Below are 19,072 nucleotides of genomic sequence, written 5' to 3' on the forward strand. Positions count from 1 at the left end.
AGAGCAAATGCCAAATGAATATACATGCGGGAACAGTGTCAGTGCAGTCCCACCGCCACAAAGAGAAAAATAAGTTACAGTGTACAGTCCAAATGCACATTCACTCTGATCCTGCAAGCATTAAAGTACCAATGGTCAGTTATTCCTACTCTTTTAACTGGTCTAACTGTAGAATAATGCAGTAGCTAGGACAGGAAAAGAATGTAAAACACAACTTTAGCCTCTAATAACTATACAGTCAGCCTACGTCAAGTGAAATTTATGTGACAAGAAAACATCAGAGGAAGACAGAATGAGGATCTTTAATTGCAAAAGCTTAGAACTAATATCTACCCTGGCCAAGCAGCTAACAGCAACTTTATTTGGGTTAATGTAATTTATTATTATATTGACTACACATAAAGATTTTCCTTTACATTTATCTAGTGATTTGAAGCAAATGGCTTTCTGGTTATACGCTTTCCTCGACCTGTATCTATGCAAAAGTTTCCCTGTGGAGATACCCAAACTTTTCTCAAAGCCCAGTCACTGAACTGAAATTAGACAATATTTCCACTCTAAATTTCCACATTCCTTGAATTCATCTTCCCTCTTGACTTCAAGCATTTGATTTACCACTCTTTATTACTTGTTTTATTTTAATGCCATATTAACATCTCCACTTTTATGCCACTGTAGCACCTGAATTTGCCGTGTCATGTGCACTGCCTTTGGTTTTTTTCTTAATCATCTTCAGTTGTGCTAAAGGACTGAATAAAACTCTTCTGAACTGTTTTCTGAAATCCTGATCTCCTGAGTTCCTCAAAGTTTTGACTCCAGATCAAGATAAATTAAGATAAATAACGGTATTAAAGAGAACCAGGCCCTGGGGAGCCCCACTGTGACCAGCTCTCAACGGGATTTGACCCATTCACTGCAACTTCTGGGCCCAGCCATGAAATTCTTCAAACTATTGACAAGTATGAGGAGGGACCAAGAGAAAAGAAAACCAAACTGATCGTATCACACACAAAAAGCAGCTCAATTCAAAGCAGCTCAATTCCACAGGGTGGTTTCTGCGTTCCACAAAATCCCAGAACCACTCTGTTACTGTTGAGCTGTGATCCCCTCTTTGCTATGAAATTCCAAAATCATTTCCACTCTTTTTTTGCTAAACACCCTCTCAGGCTGTGAGGCCGCCAGCCTGCAGTGAGCACAATGTGCTCCGAATACCAAACACCAAGGACGTGCTGGAACAGAGACGCCACTGATAAATACCGCAATAAAATGACGAGTTGACTAGGAAGTCGTAGCAGAGCAGTAACTTGTCCCTTGGATGGAGGAGAACTCGTTAACGTGACAACCCAATCGTCACTCCCACCCACTCCCTGTCGCCTCATCCGCGACCTCAACTCCCGGCAGCTCCAGCGCGCTCCCTTTTCCCTCTCCCGATGTGACTCACGTCCTGGTGACCCACCCACGCTCCCCGTCTGCTCCTGGAGAACCAGGGACCGGCCGCTCCATGGCAACCGAGCGCAAAAAATCACACAGAGGGCACAGGCTGGAAATGTGAAATATTTGCTTTGGTGGCTGGCACCAGCTCTGCTTCCCACAGGCTTCAGGCAGCCAGCTGACACGCATACGTGAAAAATGTATATAAGGCGAGTTTTAAAAGGAATACTCTGTGTTGATGCGAAGCTGTGTGAACACAAGAGTGACCTCCATGCAGCAAACCCCTTCTGCCCAGCATAGGAAAACATCAGAGCTTTCTTCTGGTATAAGATATGGATATTCCACCTTGGAAATAACATAAAACAGCTTGTTTGGGAGCAGAGTTATGATATTACCTACTCTTGAAAGAAAACTCATCCTCTTAGTGCTGTTACTCATTCCCACAGAGAATTAAAATGCCACAGAGCCTGTTTTCTGTGTACTTCAGTATAAAATTCGCAACTCTATGGCAAAAAATATTCTTGTTTCCATTTAACTTGGGATTCTTCTGTTTCCTTAGAGACACGTACTGCTCTAAAGCAAAACAAAACCCATGGGCAGGGAGAAGGCTGGATAGTACATAGTCAAGAGATGACTTTGCTGCATCCAGACGATTTAAACCAAGACTGTGTGGCGAACAACCCACCATCCACGCAGAGGGAGAGGGATGGAGAAGGCAAGTTGGTACATCCAACCCACCCAACTGTGAGGAGCAGAAGCTCCAGACATCCCATCAACTTACCATTCTGGGTAAGTTTTGTTGAACAAACGAGAGTAGAAATCTGGAAAGAGTCCTTGCTGATGGTGCAGCTGCCGAGGTTCTGCATGCTCTTCCCTGTTGCCGAGTGTCCCTTTTCCTCCAGTTCTATTTTAGTGGATGGCAGACTTAAATACGTCGAGGCATCCTCCAGCTTCTTTGCTTCTGCCTGCAGTGGTGTTTTAAATACAAAATGAAACAAGTTGCCAGTAAAAAAAACACTGGTAATATTCAAACTTTATTATTTACACTGGATTTTCTTCGGTTTTCTCCAGAATTGGAGCTCTCCAATGGGTCTTTAACAACAGTAACTCCGCACCAACCTGCTAAGATGTGGTATTTAAAGGGCTACACAAGTAACTTTTCCCACACAAGAAAATCCATATAAAACTCAATAACAAGCACCTCTGAAATTAAAACATCCCCCGCAAAGCACATTCAAGGTTTAACAATCAATCTGCCAAACATGCAAATTGCACAGTACTTGTTATGTAGTGGCTTGATCTGACAGAATAGCCTGTAACACATTTGGCTGCACAATTCCGTAAGAGGAATTCACTAGAAGCCAGTCAGCTGAGCTAGCTGCCATGGAAAGACCGAATATCTCTAAATTCTACCTTGTAAACTATAAGGTCATGTTCTCCATCTCTCAAAGTTGTTCCATCGTATCTCATGAGCTTCACAAATGCCAGGGCAAATATCTTCTCAGATTTATCTTTGGCTGTTACAAAAACAAACAAAATAAACCCCCCCACACACATAATTATTTGATACTTATACAGACAGTCTGACTAAACCTCAAAAACATGGATAACCTGTAAATAAATGTCCATAGTAAAGATTCTCAAAAGAAGAAAATCTACAAGGAATTAGAGTCTCCTAAACTCAAGACAGAACCAAAAAAACCACGCAAAATAAATGCATGCAAGAATCTGACAACACCAACAGTAACGAGATGCTTAATATTTCTATATTCTGTCTGTTCTTTTAGAAAGCTGAGTTAGGGCAACTTTCTAAAACAGATAGTTGATTTATAACATCCAGGTTTTTGGGAGTTATATAAGAATAGCAGTGCGTGGTCCCTATAACAACGATTTAAAGACCAGCATTGAGGATCTCATCACGGCTCTATCATTTGGAGGGGGAACATTAGAACCAAAACAGGAACTGGCTCCATAAGTACAGATGAAATGCCCAAGTTTCTGAACGCTGACCCACTCTACAGCCAACGTGAACCAGAAAACACCTTCAGTTCACTCTCAGTGCACAAAATCCATTATCAAAAGTTAAGCAAAACCAAACCAACAGGGCAAGTAGGAATCACAAAGTATGTTAAGTAAAACCAGATGGAAAGAAAGTGCAATCAACCTGAGATAGCCAAGGAGCCTGTGGAAAACCCTGCAGCCCTAAGGCACAGCCTCTAGTTCTTATTTAAACCACGGCCAACCTAAATTTGAGTCATCCTGAAAATATTTCTGACGTTTCCGACTCTAGTAATTTGTAGCACACAATCCTAATTTTGACATTGACAACACTGATTTTTGGCACATTGTTTTAATTCTCTAAACTAAGTAAATATTTTATTAGTGATCAATAGGCAAAATATACAGCTTCAATTAAATAGCCACCCTGGGGTAATGTACTACATACTACACAGATATGTATACACGAAGAGTCTTAAAATGCATTCGGTGGACACTACCTGATTAATGCTTTTGTCTACACATTTATTCTACAGCAAAATATGTTGCTGCAGACTTAGAAAGTCTTTCCAATCAAGAGACAGCCCCTGTAATCACTAAATGGAGAACCAAGCCAAATGCCCAAATTTTGCCACAAAACAACTGTAGACAGATGGAAGATGTCCATCTGATCCTCAACAGCTCAAAGCACCTCAGCTGCCAGCAACATTACAGGAAAGTCGAGGGAAACCACTGTCAAATATCTTTCAGACCAAAATGACCTCAAAACAATCACTAGTCAGTCTGAGAACCAGGAACAAAGTTTAATAGCCAAAAGTCTGAAATTATTGATACTAAGTCTACTGTAAACTCTTATATGTTCTGACTGAACAGGTGGGGTTATTAAATACCTCTCTTACTCCCCACCCACCTCTCTCTGCAATATACAACACTACAAACCTTTCAGTTGCCATCTAAAAGCTTCAGTCACTAGACCTTTGATTTGGCTTGGAGAAATAACTGGGCAGGAAAGGAAAAACTTGATGTCGACAGGTAAGAGTGAGGAAAACAAAGGAAAAAGAAGCTGAGATGCTAATGTGAAATAAGCACGCAAAAATCTTATCCTTTCAACAGGCAGTTACTGACTGGGAATGTTGTGCTTGTTTCAGCAGATTTTGGCCCCAGACACTGACAAGAACCATCATGAAAAGGCCGAATTACTCACAGTCCTGTGATGATCTGTGACGGAACGTGAACCTTAAATGACTGCGGTTCACGTCTTCAATAGGGATCGCGACCTTCAAGCATTGGGAAAGAGGACAGAGAAGGAAAATAGTCAGTACAGTATCTTCAAACATCATCGATCACTACTAAATCTCATCTAGACACCTTCAACAATATGCTCGGTGCCTTCAAAAAGATTAATCTTAAGTACCTGCTTCACTTTGCCATAGAGGACCTTGGTAGGTCACAAATTCCCCAAAAAGAGATGAGGAACAAAGCAAGCCTATTAAGGTACCCAACAAGACCTGCAACTTCAGATGCTTTTTTGAATGAGCCCTCTTGGGTTTGACTGGTAGAGATGGACGTGATTATGAAGAGCACGAAATTAAAAATTCTTAACATATCCCTTGTCTACACAACACTTGTACTACATAGACTATTGGCTTCTCTCTTATCCACCTATAACCAACATGCAGAGATGGAACCAGTGCTCTCCCCCCCAGTACTTTCGCAGCTACAGCTGGACAGAATATAATTTATAAAGCTAACAGCCGCCTCTGCAACATTAAAACTCAGCATTTAAGCTAAAACGTTATTACCCAAGCAAATCCAGCAAGCTTAAAGCACAATCAGCCAGATCCCAAAACACTGAGGAGTTCAACACTACGGCAATGACATTTTAAGCTTGATATCCTGCTTCTCTAGGTCAGTTTCATGGAAATAGAGCAAACCATTCCCAAACAGGTGGTGGAGCGCCCGCGTAACAGTTGTCTTTATCAAAAGGATGAAATAAAATTCATTATGCAATAAAATTCAGATGTATTTTCCAGCCTACCTTAGCTGAGCTATTCCTTTTGTCCCAATAAACGCAATCGCTGGATTTCCCTAGTTTTGTTTTTCAAGGCTTTCCACTGAAACCTATATTAATCGTATATTAACCTACAGAGAAGAAGTTATTCTAACAGTTTATATACCTTTACAGTCTCAAACCAGCGAGGCTGCTTTACTTGGTAATATATTACAGACTTGTACTCCGAGATGGCTTCATCACCAGCGCCAGGAAAAATAACACTCTTGAAAACACAAACAAAAAGAGACAATGTTTATGTCCACCTTAAACTCCACTTTTTCTACCTTAAAGTCCCCTTTTCCTTTCAAATAAACAAACCAAATCAGTGAAGTAGGTCGAAATAAGACAGAACGGCTCATGCCCAGAGCTCCTCATGAAATTAGTATCAAAGTGCACGCACTGATATGACAAGATGTATTTAGTTATGACAAGGGAGAAAGTTTTGTTGTAAATAAAAATAGTTGGCAAATACAGAAAAATATGTTGAAAAGGCTTAAACACGTATGTATAAAAATGAGAAAACCCCAGACATCAAAGACTTTCATACCTCCAATCTTTTGCCATCTTCATCATAAACGGACACTGTAACTTCTACATTCTTTGCCGTTGTTTTACTGCCTTTGTCAAAATCTCCCTGAACCAACGTTACGTAGATGTCATTACGAACGTCGCCTAAAAGAAAGAGCAAAGCACGGAGTACCTACTGATTTGTGAAACCAACATGTTTTAGTAACAGCAATCACACATATACAAGGCAAACAACAAAAAAGCCACAGCATCTTGAACATTTGAATCTATTAACGGTAGTACTTAAGACTTCCAAATTCTGAACTATCAACTGAATGTAACAGTCACACGTTATTTCTAGACTGAAAGAATTACCACATCATCATTAAGAGTATGTACCATACCACTCAAAAAACACCTCAGTTCCACTTTTCTTTTTCCCCCACAACTTCTTTCATTATTAATTTGAAAGGATGAATTTCACCACAGTCATTAATTTATCCCATACACAGATATCTCACAAATTACAAATATTTAACAGCCTACAGAAGTCTGTTTCTGTTGTTACATCAGAAAGGAGCTGGATGGGTTTTGCTGGCTTGGGGGTTACAGAGGAGGTTTGTATTTAGCTCTAAGTCTTATAATGCTCTTCTACACCCCGATTCAATTGAAATTTTGAAAATGAATTGGGGAAATAGGGGATTTCCAGTCATTTCACGAGGCAGATGGCTTATGTGCCAACATACCACTGTAAGAGGCAGAGGTGCTGCAGCACTTACACCATATGGGACATATATATTAACAGTAAAATATGTGGCAAATGCACAGCCAGCAACCACAGGGAGAGCTGGAACTGGGATGGGTTCGGAAAATATCTAACGGATCTTCCAGAGCCCAGCAAGCTGAAAAGGACGCTGCAGGGTTTCTTCTATAGTCTGTTGCTTATGGCAGCTCATATTTTGAGTAGCACCACATTTTTAGTTTTGTTTTTCTTTGTAAACACCAGAACTGAACATCCATTGAATATACGTAGAAAAAAAACAAGACAATATGGCTTCCCTTCAAATACATTATTCAAGTCTCGTACAAACCCTAAGAGACTTGTATATCTCTAAACCAAGCCTGCTCCTCTGAAAAACCTTGATGGTTCGGATTCATCATAGGAGATACAAGTTTTGCATATGCCCTTGCTAGGTAGATAATACAAAGTGTGTACTTCACATACATTTTTCTTTACTGGCAAACGAGGAGAATTTCCACTGTCGCTGTGATCACACTTTCGGGGAGGTGTCTGTTTTATTTACTTATGCAGCAGGTATTACCAAAATATTTCACTTTTCTTTTAAATGAGACAAAACCCTTTGACAATCCATTCTTTCTAACATACACCATACCCCAAATTCATCTCTGTTTGGCTTTTTCTAAACCAAAGCTTCCATACATGCAGATATTTCAAGGTGTTTAAAATATAACCAAGCAGCATTAATTCAATGGCTTACCAGGCATAATAATCTCGGGAAAGCCCATTTTCCGAGCGACAGCTGTTGACCTGTCCACTAAGTGTGGAAACTCTTTCCTAATCTGATGAATATCTCCTGGAAGAAGCTTCAAAGTCACCCACAAACCTGTTGTGGAAAGAAAAAAATCCCAATTATTAAACTGGTGGGGTTTATTCTAGTTACTAAAGATCTATTTTTTTATACATTATAGAATGGAAAAGCATATATTAAAGGTAACTGCTTTTCACTTACAAAAAATGCACTTGACAAAGTAGTTTAAAACACTCAAAACCCGACCACTTCAAGCAGAAACATGAGCACAGCACACAAGTGTGTCTGGTTATATCCAACTTTCTGGAAAACGGTATAAAATCCTCACCTGGAAGCTGACTGGCTAATAAAATAAACTGGAAATCTGTGCAAATAAGGATTCAGGCCTTTGTATTGTGCACTTTGCAGCAATACCATTTAGTATTTAGCATCTTGGTAGTGAGGAGTTGGGTAGGTGTTCAAAACCCCTCATGCAGCTTCCCTTACAGGGGCTTATTAAGCCAAAAATTTTATTCAAGTCCCAAAAATTTCAATACAACAGGAGATAAACCAGCTTAGCAAGGCCACAGAGTAGACCAGAAGGAAAGCCTTGGTTATCAGCTGGACCAAGTGTGAAAATGCAAAGTGACCCCAGCAGAATCCACCATCCTCACTAAATTACAATTCCCCCATCACTAAAGTCTTCCACAAAAGGTCTTGTGGAAATAGTTATTAAGCCATCAGCAGAACTGCCTCAAGCTTGTATCCATCCTTTGAACTCTCATAAGTCCTTTCTAATTAAACGTGTTTTTTTCCACAAGAAAGAGAAGTGGCAACGCTGATTTGAATGGAAAAAGCTCAAGTATTATTAATACAACCAACATGGAGATGCCAAAGACGGCACCGACAGCAGATACATACCCTGAATTGATTCATCACCACCACCCACATACGCTGGTTTTACTGCACCGAGCTCAAAGAAATCTACAGCATCAGCTTTACACAGTTGACATTTTCCTATACAGTAGCAAAAGCCACTAAAAAGCTGCTGCTTGCCAACTGACATGAGGTACATTTGTTACAGGAAAAAGACAGATACCAAGGTGGGGAAAGAGTAAAGTGGCTGGTAATCCAGTTTAATATTAAATAATTACAGATGCAATTTGTAGAAGAAAATCCTAAAATTGAAATCTATGAAAAATACCCCCCAAATATTCATCTATAAAGCAAAGTGTGGATTACTCTGTTACACACACTATTAGCTATAGATTGATTTTGTCTATGTTTGGCAGCTAGCCTTCCTTTCTATTAAAATCTCTTATGAAAGGCTATTTGCCGTCTTGTTGCCAGAGACTGTTCTAGCAGCCACTATTTCATTTGACAATCACGGTACCTACGCTGACCAGCTAAGCAACAACTCTCCATCCTTTTCTGTTCGTCTGGGCAATTTCTTAGGGAAAGAAGCTGAAATGAATCAAAAGAAACTGAAAAGTTTCCTCTTTTCTGATACATATTGGCCGCAGGTGAAAACAGGGGGGAAAAGCAGATCTAAGTCATCCTTTCAGCTAATGGATAACTTTAGATTTCCATTTGGTATTAATTAATTTTTTAAAAACAGAAAAAAATGTGTACATATATATATATAAATAAATAAATATAAATATAAATATATATATATAAATAATATATATATATAAAAAATTCTCCTTGGGTCTTTTTTTCAGATACCCCCTCCAGGTGATGCAAATGTACACATCCACAGTGTCAGGTAGAAACTCTGCATTAGCCTATGAGTCTATTAATGCAGATCCCCCTCCAAAAAAAAATATTGAAGCTAGTACAGTAATAATTGAGCCATCAGAAAATCCACTTTTTAACTGGTAGACACATTATAAAGTGTTGTATTTAAAAAAATCCTTCTGAGCTCAGGTGGGACCGATGCCCTGGTCCCCTTGGGAGGGACCCAAATGCTGTGAGTGCAGCTGGGAAGTGGAAAAATAAGGCAAAGGAAGGGAAGGAAGAGAATATTCCGTCCTTCAGCACACGGAGGGCAAAGTCCACAGCTCAAGGGCACGAGATCTGACTCCCTGAGTCACCGTTGCCACTACAGAAATACAAAGGTGTCCAAGTGACGGACAGCATAGGAAAAGGACAAACAACCTGTGGACGTAACGCTGCGGGGGAACAGCAGAATAAACTCTCAAGGACGGGGGAGATGGGGAACAAGTCCTGTAAACACATTTTCCATTAGCAAACAGCGGCGAGCGAGGTAATATTATGCGCCCTTGATTCCAAAATTAAAGCAATCACATGTTGCAAATGAGGCGACCGAGCAGTTTTAGGCAGAGCGGTGCGTATAAAGAACAGTACGTACCCTGACCCTTGTGGTTAACTTCTTTAGCAGCAATCACTTTGTTTATAACAGTCTGAAGGAAATCATTCTCCCCTGCCACCCTGGGTGAAAAACGGGATGATATGTTCAGCTGCTTGTGTCGAATGGCGTCATCCAACGCTAGCCTGGAGGATGCACATGACGACCAACACCAGGAGACAAAGGGTCACAGAAAACCAGAAGTCACAGCAACAAGGGAACACACAAGATCATTTCGTAGTTGTGACAAAGAGTATTTATTAGTCAACGCAAGACAAAGGACAGGAGAGGTAACGAGAAAGACAGAGGAAGATCATTAATCAGCAGAACGCTGATGTACCGCAGAGAAGCGCGGCACACGTGCCTTGTCACTTCTTCCGTCGGGGACACGCATGCAGAGGCCCCAGTGACGCTCTGTGAGGACGAGAAGATCGTCTCCCTCCCGAGAACCCCCTGTGAAGCAGCGAAAACCTACACAGGCAGCGTTCTCTTTAATATATAAATATATACATATATATCAGACTGGCCCTGCGACACCTCCAGGGACACTTCTATAGGTTCAGCTGCCTGAAGGAAACGCTACCGTAAATCTCACAGACGTGGCATAGGAGAAAAGCAGATCATCCAAACATAGTTAAATATGATGAATAAATGAAAAGATGGAAACTATAAATAAACAGCAGCATTAAGTGTCATTTAAGCAATCTTGCCAAGTGCTTTTGACAGTCATTGTGTTGGTGGCTAGTGAATGAATACAAACAAACAAAGATATGAAAACAGAATTGCGTGTGGTACAACAGAAGCAAAGTATGGAATGACAAGAAAAATGTGGCTCATATATACAGCCTAAGTCTACATTGGAGATAATAACACCGCTATTTATCGTGTGCTTTCATATTATTCGTATTCTTTGCAATATACTTTTTTTCAAAAGGAAGTTTTCATTTAGCACAGAAAAAAAATCACATTGTACATCTTTTCAAAAAGCTGATTTATATATACAGAAAAAAATAAATCAGTGTTAATGGAGCAGAAAACTAGATGTTCCATTAGCACCCACTTTGATACACAAAGATTCATTTTCATTGCATACTTCCGCATTCACTAAAATATAAACTCGCTATTGTTTACCAGACAATAAACATATCATGAACGTGCTCTTCCCCAAAAAACCCAGTTTTCCTTGACAAATGGAATTGTACTTGTGGTTTCCACTTGACACCCTCTCCACCGCTTCAGCAACACAAACTAAAGCATTCTGGACATGAGGCTCCCTATAGACCCTGCAGCCTTTGCCAGCCCCTCATCCGCCCTGCACCTCCAGACCATAAGGCCTTCCTCAATTAGGCCAATTTCCCAAAAGCAAGTCAATTTAGCATTACATTATTTCAATATTTCAGTGTATATATATATATATATATATATATATATATATATATATTATTAAAAACCATCTCAATACCCATCAGTATATTAATCAAGGAATTAAGCTAAGATAATAATGTTTTGCCTTTTTGAGCAGATGGCAATCTAACATTTCACACAATGGGAAAACTAAGCATTCATATTTTATGCACATTTCACTGTCTCTTCTGACTTTCCCCACTTCATGGAATAAAAACAAAAACATGAACTATGGATGGAACACATTCTCTTCTGTTAATAAGCTTTTACTTCTAGAAGCACTTTCTCTGCATGTATCTACATACTCACAAAAATTCAGGCTATTAAACCCATATAATCTTAATACGATTTTGTGGCTTGAAGTCAAAACTGATTGTTGATAACACATTAAATTCATGTATGTCTGTACTTTAAAGGACACCAACTCCAGCTGAATTATGAGAATACATTGCAGGAGGTATATCAAGCCATCCTTCAAATGCTCGGCTTTTGTTTATACCACAATTACTGTGGCACCTACTATGAAATTATACCTGCTACCAATAAAAAGGTAAACGTTCTCATTTAAAATCTCACACAAGTCACCTGCAGTGGATGTTGGTAACGCTGCTGGTCTCTATCAGTCTCGGGCAGAGCTAAACCAGCAATGTATTGATTTTAAGACCTTCACCTCTTACACATTATCACCCTGAGGGGCTATAGCTATTATACCTAATGGGAAATTACCAAGAAATATTAATAATTACTACTAAAGGTAAAATATCCTACTGAAATAAACTGACCTCAGAATATCTAGAGAACACTTGTTCCAACCAGAAGTTTAAATATTTTTTATCTTAATTCTGTCACTTGTGCTTATTCTTTAAACTATTCCCTACTTACGGTTGAAATGGTATGAAGTGCTGTTTGTCCTCATCGTCAACTTTCCCGTTAATGATGTCAGTAACATCCATTACTGCAAACAAAACCAAAGTGTATTGAATGAAGCGATCGCCACGGGCAGAGGGTGCTGAGGGAAGCCCCTGGGGGACTGCAAGCAGCGGTGACTCAGAAGGATGGAGTTACCAACTGAATTCTACAACACAGCAATTGCTCCGGTTAAATTTGGGACAATTCTGAGTTTATACAACCCCAGAGAAGTTTCACACCCCCAACTTTCTATGCAAGGATATAATGCGATGCAGAGGGACACAGCGCAGAGAGTTACCTGCCACTCCGAAAGGTCGCCGCAGCCCAGACGTCAGTTTTCTGGTGTTGTTGTCCCTCAGCTCCATCCTGCCCACTCGCACGATCTGACACACAAAACTGATTTTCTCTCTTTTCAGGTCTTTGCTACCCAGGTCCTAGAAATAGTAGTTTCTTCAGATTACTTTATATGATTTGAATTTCAAGTTCCGTTTTAGTACGCAGAATGTTTGCTGCTCAGAATTTGCCTTCACCTCTAACACCAGGGCAAAATGTTCTAGCAGTAAAGGGCTTTCTTAACTTGACTTCTATGTAGATTATTTCTGGCAAGTTAAAACTTCAAAGAGCAACTCTGTTTTTAGCCAGGTGTTGAGAATATTGAGCAGTCACTTAGGAGAAACATCTCACGCAATCCTTCCCCAGGATCATCACCTGCAGAGGGAACTCCACACTGTTCACACACAGATCAGCCCATTCCTCATTCACAAGCTATGAAACAAGTGCTTTAAAGTTTTCCAGGTGAACTGAGCACACACACACTTACGGTGAACACTGCTCGGAGGTTGTGCAATCTGTCGATGTCTTTAGGGAGTCCGCAGCTCGACCATCGCACCAAGTAGTTTTCACTGAAAACAAAAACAACACATAATATTTAGAGGACTTTTAGTTTAAATAGCTTCTTTTGACACCAGAAGATAAAATCAACTGCAGAATTTACAGACGACTTGCTAAGCGAGGGCACGCAGCTTCGCAGGTGCGTTCACATCCCATCAGAGCCCAGTTTTTGGGGAAGCACAGGCACAGCGTGACCCCAAAACCTGCTCACGGTGAAGGGCCCTGCCTGATGCTCTGTGGAACGTGATGACAAAGTGCTGCTTTCCCAAATGACCCTCTCCCACACCCTTCCCAGAAATGTGACTTTCAGAAACCCGCTCATCCTGCCTCGCTGCTATGACTGAGCAAGCGCAGATTACAGAACACACTCAGGAGTACACTCACCTGATAAATTTTGATTCCAGTGGATCATACAGAGACATCAGCACTTCAGCATCTTCTCCTATTTTACAGACTACATTTTTTAAATTTACAAATAAAGCAAATGAAGGGGTGGCAGCAAACTTGGCTTGGCGGTTGATGTCGATATTCTGTTTCTGAGACTGTAATTCAAGAACAGAAGAAACTTAACTTAGCAAACACCTAACCACTATAAAACCTTCCTAAAACTTCTCAGACAGAAGAGGGGTTTTCTGTTGAGTGTCTACTCCAGGATGTATTTTCTGGATCTGTCTTGAATATACCTAACCAAAAAAAAGAGAGGAAGTTCTTCATTTTGTCTGGCGGTTTTGTACGGAGCGCCCAGAAAGACAGAGAAAATAGTGATATTTCCACAGGTTACCCACCCCTTGGATTTATGCACCCGGGACAACAAGAAACTGGCTGAGGCAGTGACAAAGAAACAACTTGGGATGCAAAAATGTAATAGTTCAAATGCTATTTAAACTTGTGTATCTTTACACCACGTTCGGTAAGGGCTGCGTGTGTACAGCCCATTGCAACCCAACGAGACGCAGCAACTCATGAAGTTGCACCAATGCACCCATGAGCGGCTCCTTGTGCTCCACCAGCTGCTGCTGATGTGGGCAGCACTCCTGACAACAGAAACATTCTGCCTCTTAATAATAAGGATTTGAATCGCAAAGAAGCAGATTATTCAAGTCTGAGAACGTCTTTAAGTTTGCTCCTTGTATTTCAAATGAATGTTCAGGATTGGCGTACAGAAATCACACAAATATAGTGAGGACATTATTCTACTTCATTCTCAAAAATAAACTCATGACAACCAAATGTACAAACCTGCCACATACGAGTCCCTGATATTAACCTATAAAGGTAGTTGACTTGTTGATGTACATCTTAACCACATATTCTACTAAGCCCTTTAAAGGATGAAAAAGACAAACAGCCCAAAACAAACAAGTTCTTACAAAATGTTTAATCCTGCTAACTCTTCATAAACGTCTTAAATTGTTCATTACCAATGCTAAAAATAAGTCACCTAGTTTACAGCCTTATGTTTCAAAGGGAAAAGCGTATAATATCTTACTTTTTCCTCCTGTAGCCTCTCTTCAACTTGCTTGGAAGCTATTTCATGTGCTCTGAAAAGGCTGATGGTGCTGGTCTGCTCGGGGTCCAAAATATTGCCATCTTCATCTCTAACAACTAGATCTAAATCAAGAATTCTAAACAAAGAAAAATACGCTTGTGAATTTACAGTGCTCAAATAAATACTTAAAAATTACCTGACAAGCATTTAACATTAGTCATGCACACCTGACATATGACAGAAACAGAATATTATTTGATACGTGATAGAACTATTTAAGATGTCATCAACCAGCCCTGGCTGAAGTCACTTTTTCACACAGCACAGAAGAAATCGATGTAAATGAAACAGCAGAACAGCTGGTGAAGTAATTTCTTAAACAACTAAATCTGCAGGAGACTGTCTCCTCCTCTGATCCATCTGACAGTTTGAACAACCAACCACTACAGTCCCACCACACACAAACTGGCCAGTTCATTTCATCCCACTCCACATTCTCCTCCACAGCAAGACGTTCACATTTTAGCAAAAACCTATGAGATACAAGAGGACATAAGCTGTTCCTTCTAACTCTGTTTCTTCTAACTTCTTCCATCACTTCTCATGATGGAGCTGCTCTAACCTTGGTTTTCAACTATGTTTGATCAACGAGCTCCAGTCAAACTGGCACTATTTGATAAGCCAGGCAGAGGTTCATCGTTTATCTAAGTCCCCTTTGGACATGATCCACAAACACCTGAGAAGAACAGGAGCCGTAGCAGAGAAGATGTGTTTCAGGTTCTTAGAGGATCACTCCTTGTCCCCCCCAAAGAGAGGGAAACTTGGAGGTGTTAAAGCCCTGAGCGGGGTCAATACAAAAACCCCTCCAATTAATTGTACTGTATTAATTAAAAGGTGGATGAACATCACCCAAGCAAGCTGACGAGTGCAGCAGTGGCCTATAACGAAACATCTCCAAAGCTCTACTCTGGACTTATTGGAAACTCTCTTAAGCATCCCTGCAACACCAAGCTCCCAGATGAGTTTTCTAGTGAGAAAATGAATTGAAACCAAAAGGAAAAGCAGCCAAAATCATCTCATTGCTCCCCAGTGCTGTTCCCCGGGCAGCAGCCACAGAGGGCAACAAAGATGCTGGAGGGAGTGGAGCATCTCCCGTGTGAGGAAAGGCTGAGGGAGCTGGGGCTCTGGAGCTGGACAAGAGGAGACTGAGGGGGGACTCATTCCTGGGGATCAATATGGAAAGGGGGAGTATCAGGAGGATGGAGCCAGGCTCTTCTCGGTGACAACCAGTGACAGGACAAGGGGCAATGGGTGCAAACTGGAACACAGGAGGTTCCACTTAAATATGAGAAGAAACTTCTTCCTGGTGAGGGTGGCAGAGCCTGGCCCAGGCTGCCCAGGGGGTTGTGGAGTCTCCTTCTGTGCAGACATTCCAACCCGCCTGGACACCTTCCTGTGTAACCTCATCTGGGTGTTCCTGCTCCATGGGGGGATTGCACTGGATGAGCTTGCCAGGGCCCTTCAACCCCTGACACTCTGGGATTCTGTGATCCACGGGCCACTTGTCACCAGCAGCCCTGGATGAACAGCAGCAGAGTCCTTCTGCAGAGGGAACGGGAGCTCCAGAATTCAGAGAACAGATTAACCACGCAGCCTCCTACGCACCAACAGGACAAGAACGTTTGCACAGACTGTCAAATAAATAGAAGCAAACATTCCTTTGATTTAATTTCTTTGTTTTATCCTTTAGCTTGCAAATGATCCTTAGAAAAAAATGTGATTTTCTTTTTTTCCTAAGTGTCCCAGTTACAGATCTTTGCAAGTGAATGATCAACAAAATTACCTGACCCAATTTCAAAAAAATACAAGTTCATCAGACCATTTTTACTTCCTCAGTTATTTTGCCAACATCCAGTGAAACTGTTGTATTTATAGAAAAAACTTATTTAAAAATCAGTATTTCACAAAAGAGGAATAGTTTGGATACAATTAGACCAGAAAACATTGCTAAAAGGCATCATTAATTCATTCTGTCTGGATACTGAAATCATCTTTCATGCTTACTTTAGACGAAAGTGAATGTACGGCTACATTAAAAACATATGGTATCTTTCAGTTGTGATTATTTACTTGGAAGTTCAAATCCACTTCCCTCCTGTCCTCCATAGAGAATGTTCTGATCACTTAATTAGTCCATCGGAACATTAGGAATATAAAGCACAGCACAAGATGTTCCATTGTATTTGAACGCTCGGCATCTGGAGGTTATTCGGAGTAACTTTAACCAACTCCTGAGACAGATGGCAAAACACAGTGGCCAAACAAATAACATCAACAGCATCTGGTTAATTGTCTACTGAGGTACAACAGTCCGTATCTTGGATTAGAAATGATAATTACTGACTGAATGCAGTTACTGATGATATTTTAATTTCTTTTTTAAATCACAACTTCCGCTGATAAAGCGTGTGAACAGAAACACCACGAATTTGGCAGCTCTTAAGGGATAAAACACAAATGGCTGAAATCTGATGAGTTATTTACATCACAAGGGATTTAAAGACAGAAAACTTTTCCAGTCCCCAGGTGCTACAACGCTGCCTCTCAGTCTTCAAAACACGGCTTCAAGTAATTTCCTGATTGAAGAGCAAGACGTGATTTCTCATTTTCAATCAAAACATAAAGCCATAACTGTATACACCACTTGTAACCTAAAAAATGTTGTAAAGATTTTGCTTAAATCCGGACCTCTTTGGGGTTTTTTTGGTAAATATTTCCTTCACAATTTCCATTCTCTTCTGTTAAATAGATACTTTCTTTTATTAAATCTGTCTGTTAGTCTTCTGGTACAAGCTGGCTACCATGTAAAAGTAGAGGAACAATAAGCTAAATGATGCTTAGGAGCCAAATCCTTCACCATCACATCACTGCTCGGTGACCTTAGGGCACGGGCAGCTGGTCTGTTGAGAAGGCAACAACTGTTTATGCCGCAGAAGCAAGTAGAGTTTAAATTCTATTTCAAATGGCTGCAATACTTGCACTTTTCGATTGACCTTAAAAATTACAGCTTCATACCAGTATCAAATTGATTAGGTCATGAAGTGAGTGATTCCACTTGGCATATGATAATTTGTACTATACCTTAAAAGATACTATATCAGCTTCTTCATCTTGCTCTAACAGGACTGCTAATATACTACTGTTACATCTCCATAAACACAGGAATAAAAGAATGGTGCCAGGAGACCCCGACAGCTCACGTTCATTACACGAGCTGACTTGGTTTAAAGCACAGACACTTGGAAAATATCATTCACAAACCTGTTGCCATAATCAATTTTGGCAGTCACTTTCTTCTTCAGTTCTTTGAGCTCATCTTGGGGAAGGGTCCCAGACAATATTTGAGATCTCCACTCAATAAGGTCGTATATCATGTGGCGTACGCTGCGAAACATTTCTCTGTTGTCTTGCTGTTTGGAGGAAAAGAAGCGGGTAGAAGTTAGTTTACAAGTCTACTGAGCATCTTTTCAATATATATAATAGATTGCAATTACAAAATATGAATGTAGGCTAAGAGCCTACAAATAGCTTCAAAACGGGAGTCTGACTTTCTATAGCACAGAATATTGAATATAAAGAGTCTTACGCTCTGCTTTATGTATCTAAGTAAGTGTAAATGCTTGTGTTTATGTTACCTTAAAACCCAGGTCATATTCAGAATGGGCATTCAAGGGAAAGACACCCCTTTCTTGGTTCACAGAGTAACTTCGCTCAATGACCCTCTACACTGAGTAGAACGGGACTAAAATGAGCACATTTTAACAGTAAAAGGCTCTAGTTCTGCAATTCTCCATCTGCAACACATCACAGAATCCTTCCCCCCCGGTTAAACCTTCAGAATAACACTTCAAGAACTCCTCAGTGCGCAAAGCCAAGCACATCAGTATCTCATGAGACCACATGTAACATCTAAAGGAAGGTAAAAAAAACAGGGAAGCACTAAGCCTTACGGGAAGTTAATTGTTTATAGAGGCTGGAACTATGGATATTATCAGTGCCAGCAGCATATGCAAACTTTACCTGACAACATGCAGCTAGGTTAGGACTCTGGAAGATAAAGTTCCAGACTGAAAACACAAGAAACCTCTTTTCTGAAGTGTTTTCTATAGAAATGCCCATACACAGATGCATTCGGAGAGAACAAAACAATAAATCTTAACTTCATCCACAAAACAGAATTTGCCATGTTCGTTTAAACTGTGGTCAGTGCATATACACAACACCTTTAGCACAACCAAACAAGACGACGCAAAACTAAAGCTGCACAACAACCACCTTTCTGGTTTTATTGTGAAATATAATGTCAAGACTATGAAAATGCAGAGGCCCTAAATACTTTGTTCTTACTGAGGAGTTGTCTGTCTTACTGTCTTCATAGCCCTCAAGATCTCAAAAGGAATATATCTTCCTAAATACCCCATATCTATGAA

The 19,072-nt window shown here is 40.4% G+C and overlaps 1 protein-coding gene across 2 annotated transcripts in view; it reads right to left on the bottom strand.

Annotated features, from left to right (window-relative positions):
- The window catches only part of DOCK1 (dedicator of cytokinesis 1), a 278,334-nt gene that overhangs the window by 227,474 nt on the left and 31,788 nt on the right, over positions 1-19,072 (bottom strand). The window contains exons 6-18 of one of the 2 annotated variants that reach the window (XM_065066732.1): positions 17,904-18,052; positions 14,583-14,718; positions 13,478-13,635; positions 13,023-13,104; positions 12,501-12,636; positions 12,176-12,248; positions 9,893-9,972; positions 7,489-7,614; positions 6,030-6,154; positions 5,607-5,705; positions 4,634-4,706; positions 2,845-2,948; positions 2,213-2,396 (exon numbers count right to left, since the gene is read on the bottom strand). In XM_065066732.1, the coding sequence (XP_064922804.1) occupies positions 2,213-2,396; positions 2,845-2,948; positions 4,634-4,706; positions 5,607-5,705; positions 6,030-6,154; positions 7,489-7,614; positions 9,893-9,972; positions 12,176-12,248; positions 12,501-12,636; positions 13,023-13,104; positions 13,478-13,635; positions 14,583-14,718; positions 17,904-18,052 (1,525 nt within the window). Of the gene's footprint in view, positions 1-2,212; positions 2,397-2,844; positions 2,949-4,633; positions 4,707-5,606; positions 5,706-6,029; positions 6,155-7,488; positions 7,615-9,892; positions 10,036-12,175; positions 12,249-12,500; positions 12,637-13,022; positions 13,105-13,477; positions 13,636-14,582; positions 14,719-17,903; positions 18,053-19,072 lie in introns of both variants that reach the window. The other variant, XM_065066731.1, reaches the window with a different exon arrangement.

This window comes from Columba livia, chromosome 6, assembly GCF_036013475.1.
Source record: "Columba livia isolate bColLiv1 breed racing homer chromosome 6, bColLiv1.pat.W.v2, whole genome shotgun sequence".
Taxonomy (NCBI): domain Eukaryota; kingdom Metazoa; phylum Chordata; class Aves; order Columbiformes; family Columbidae; genus Columba; species Columba livia.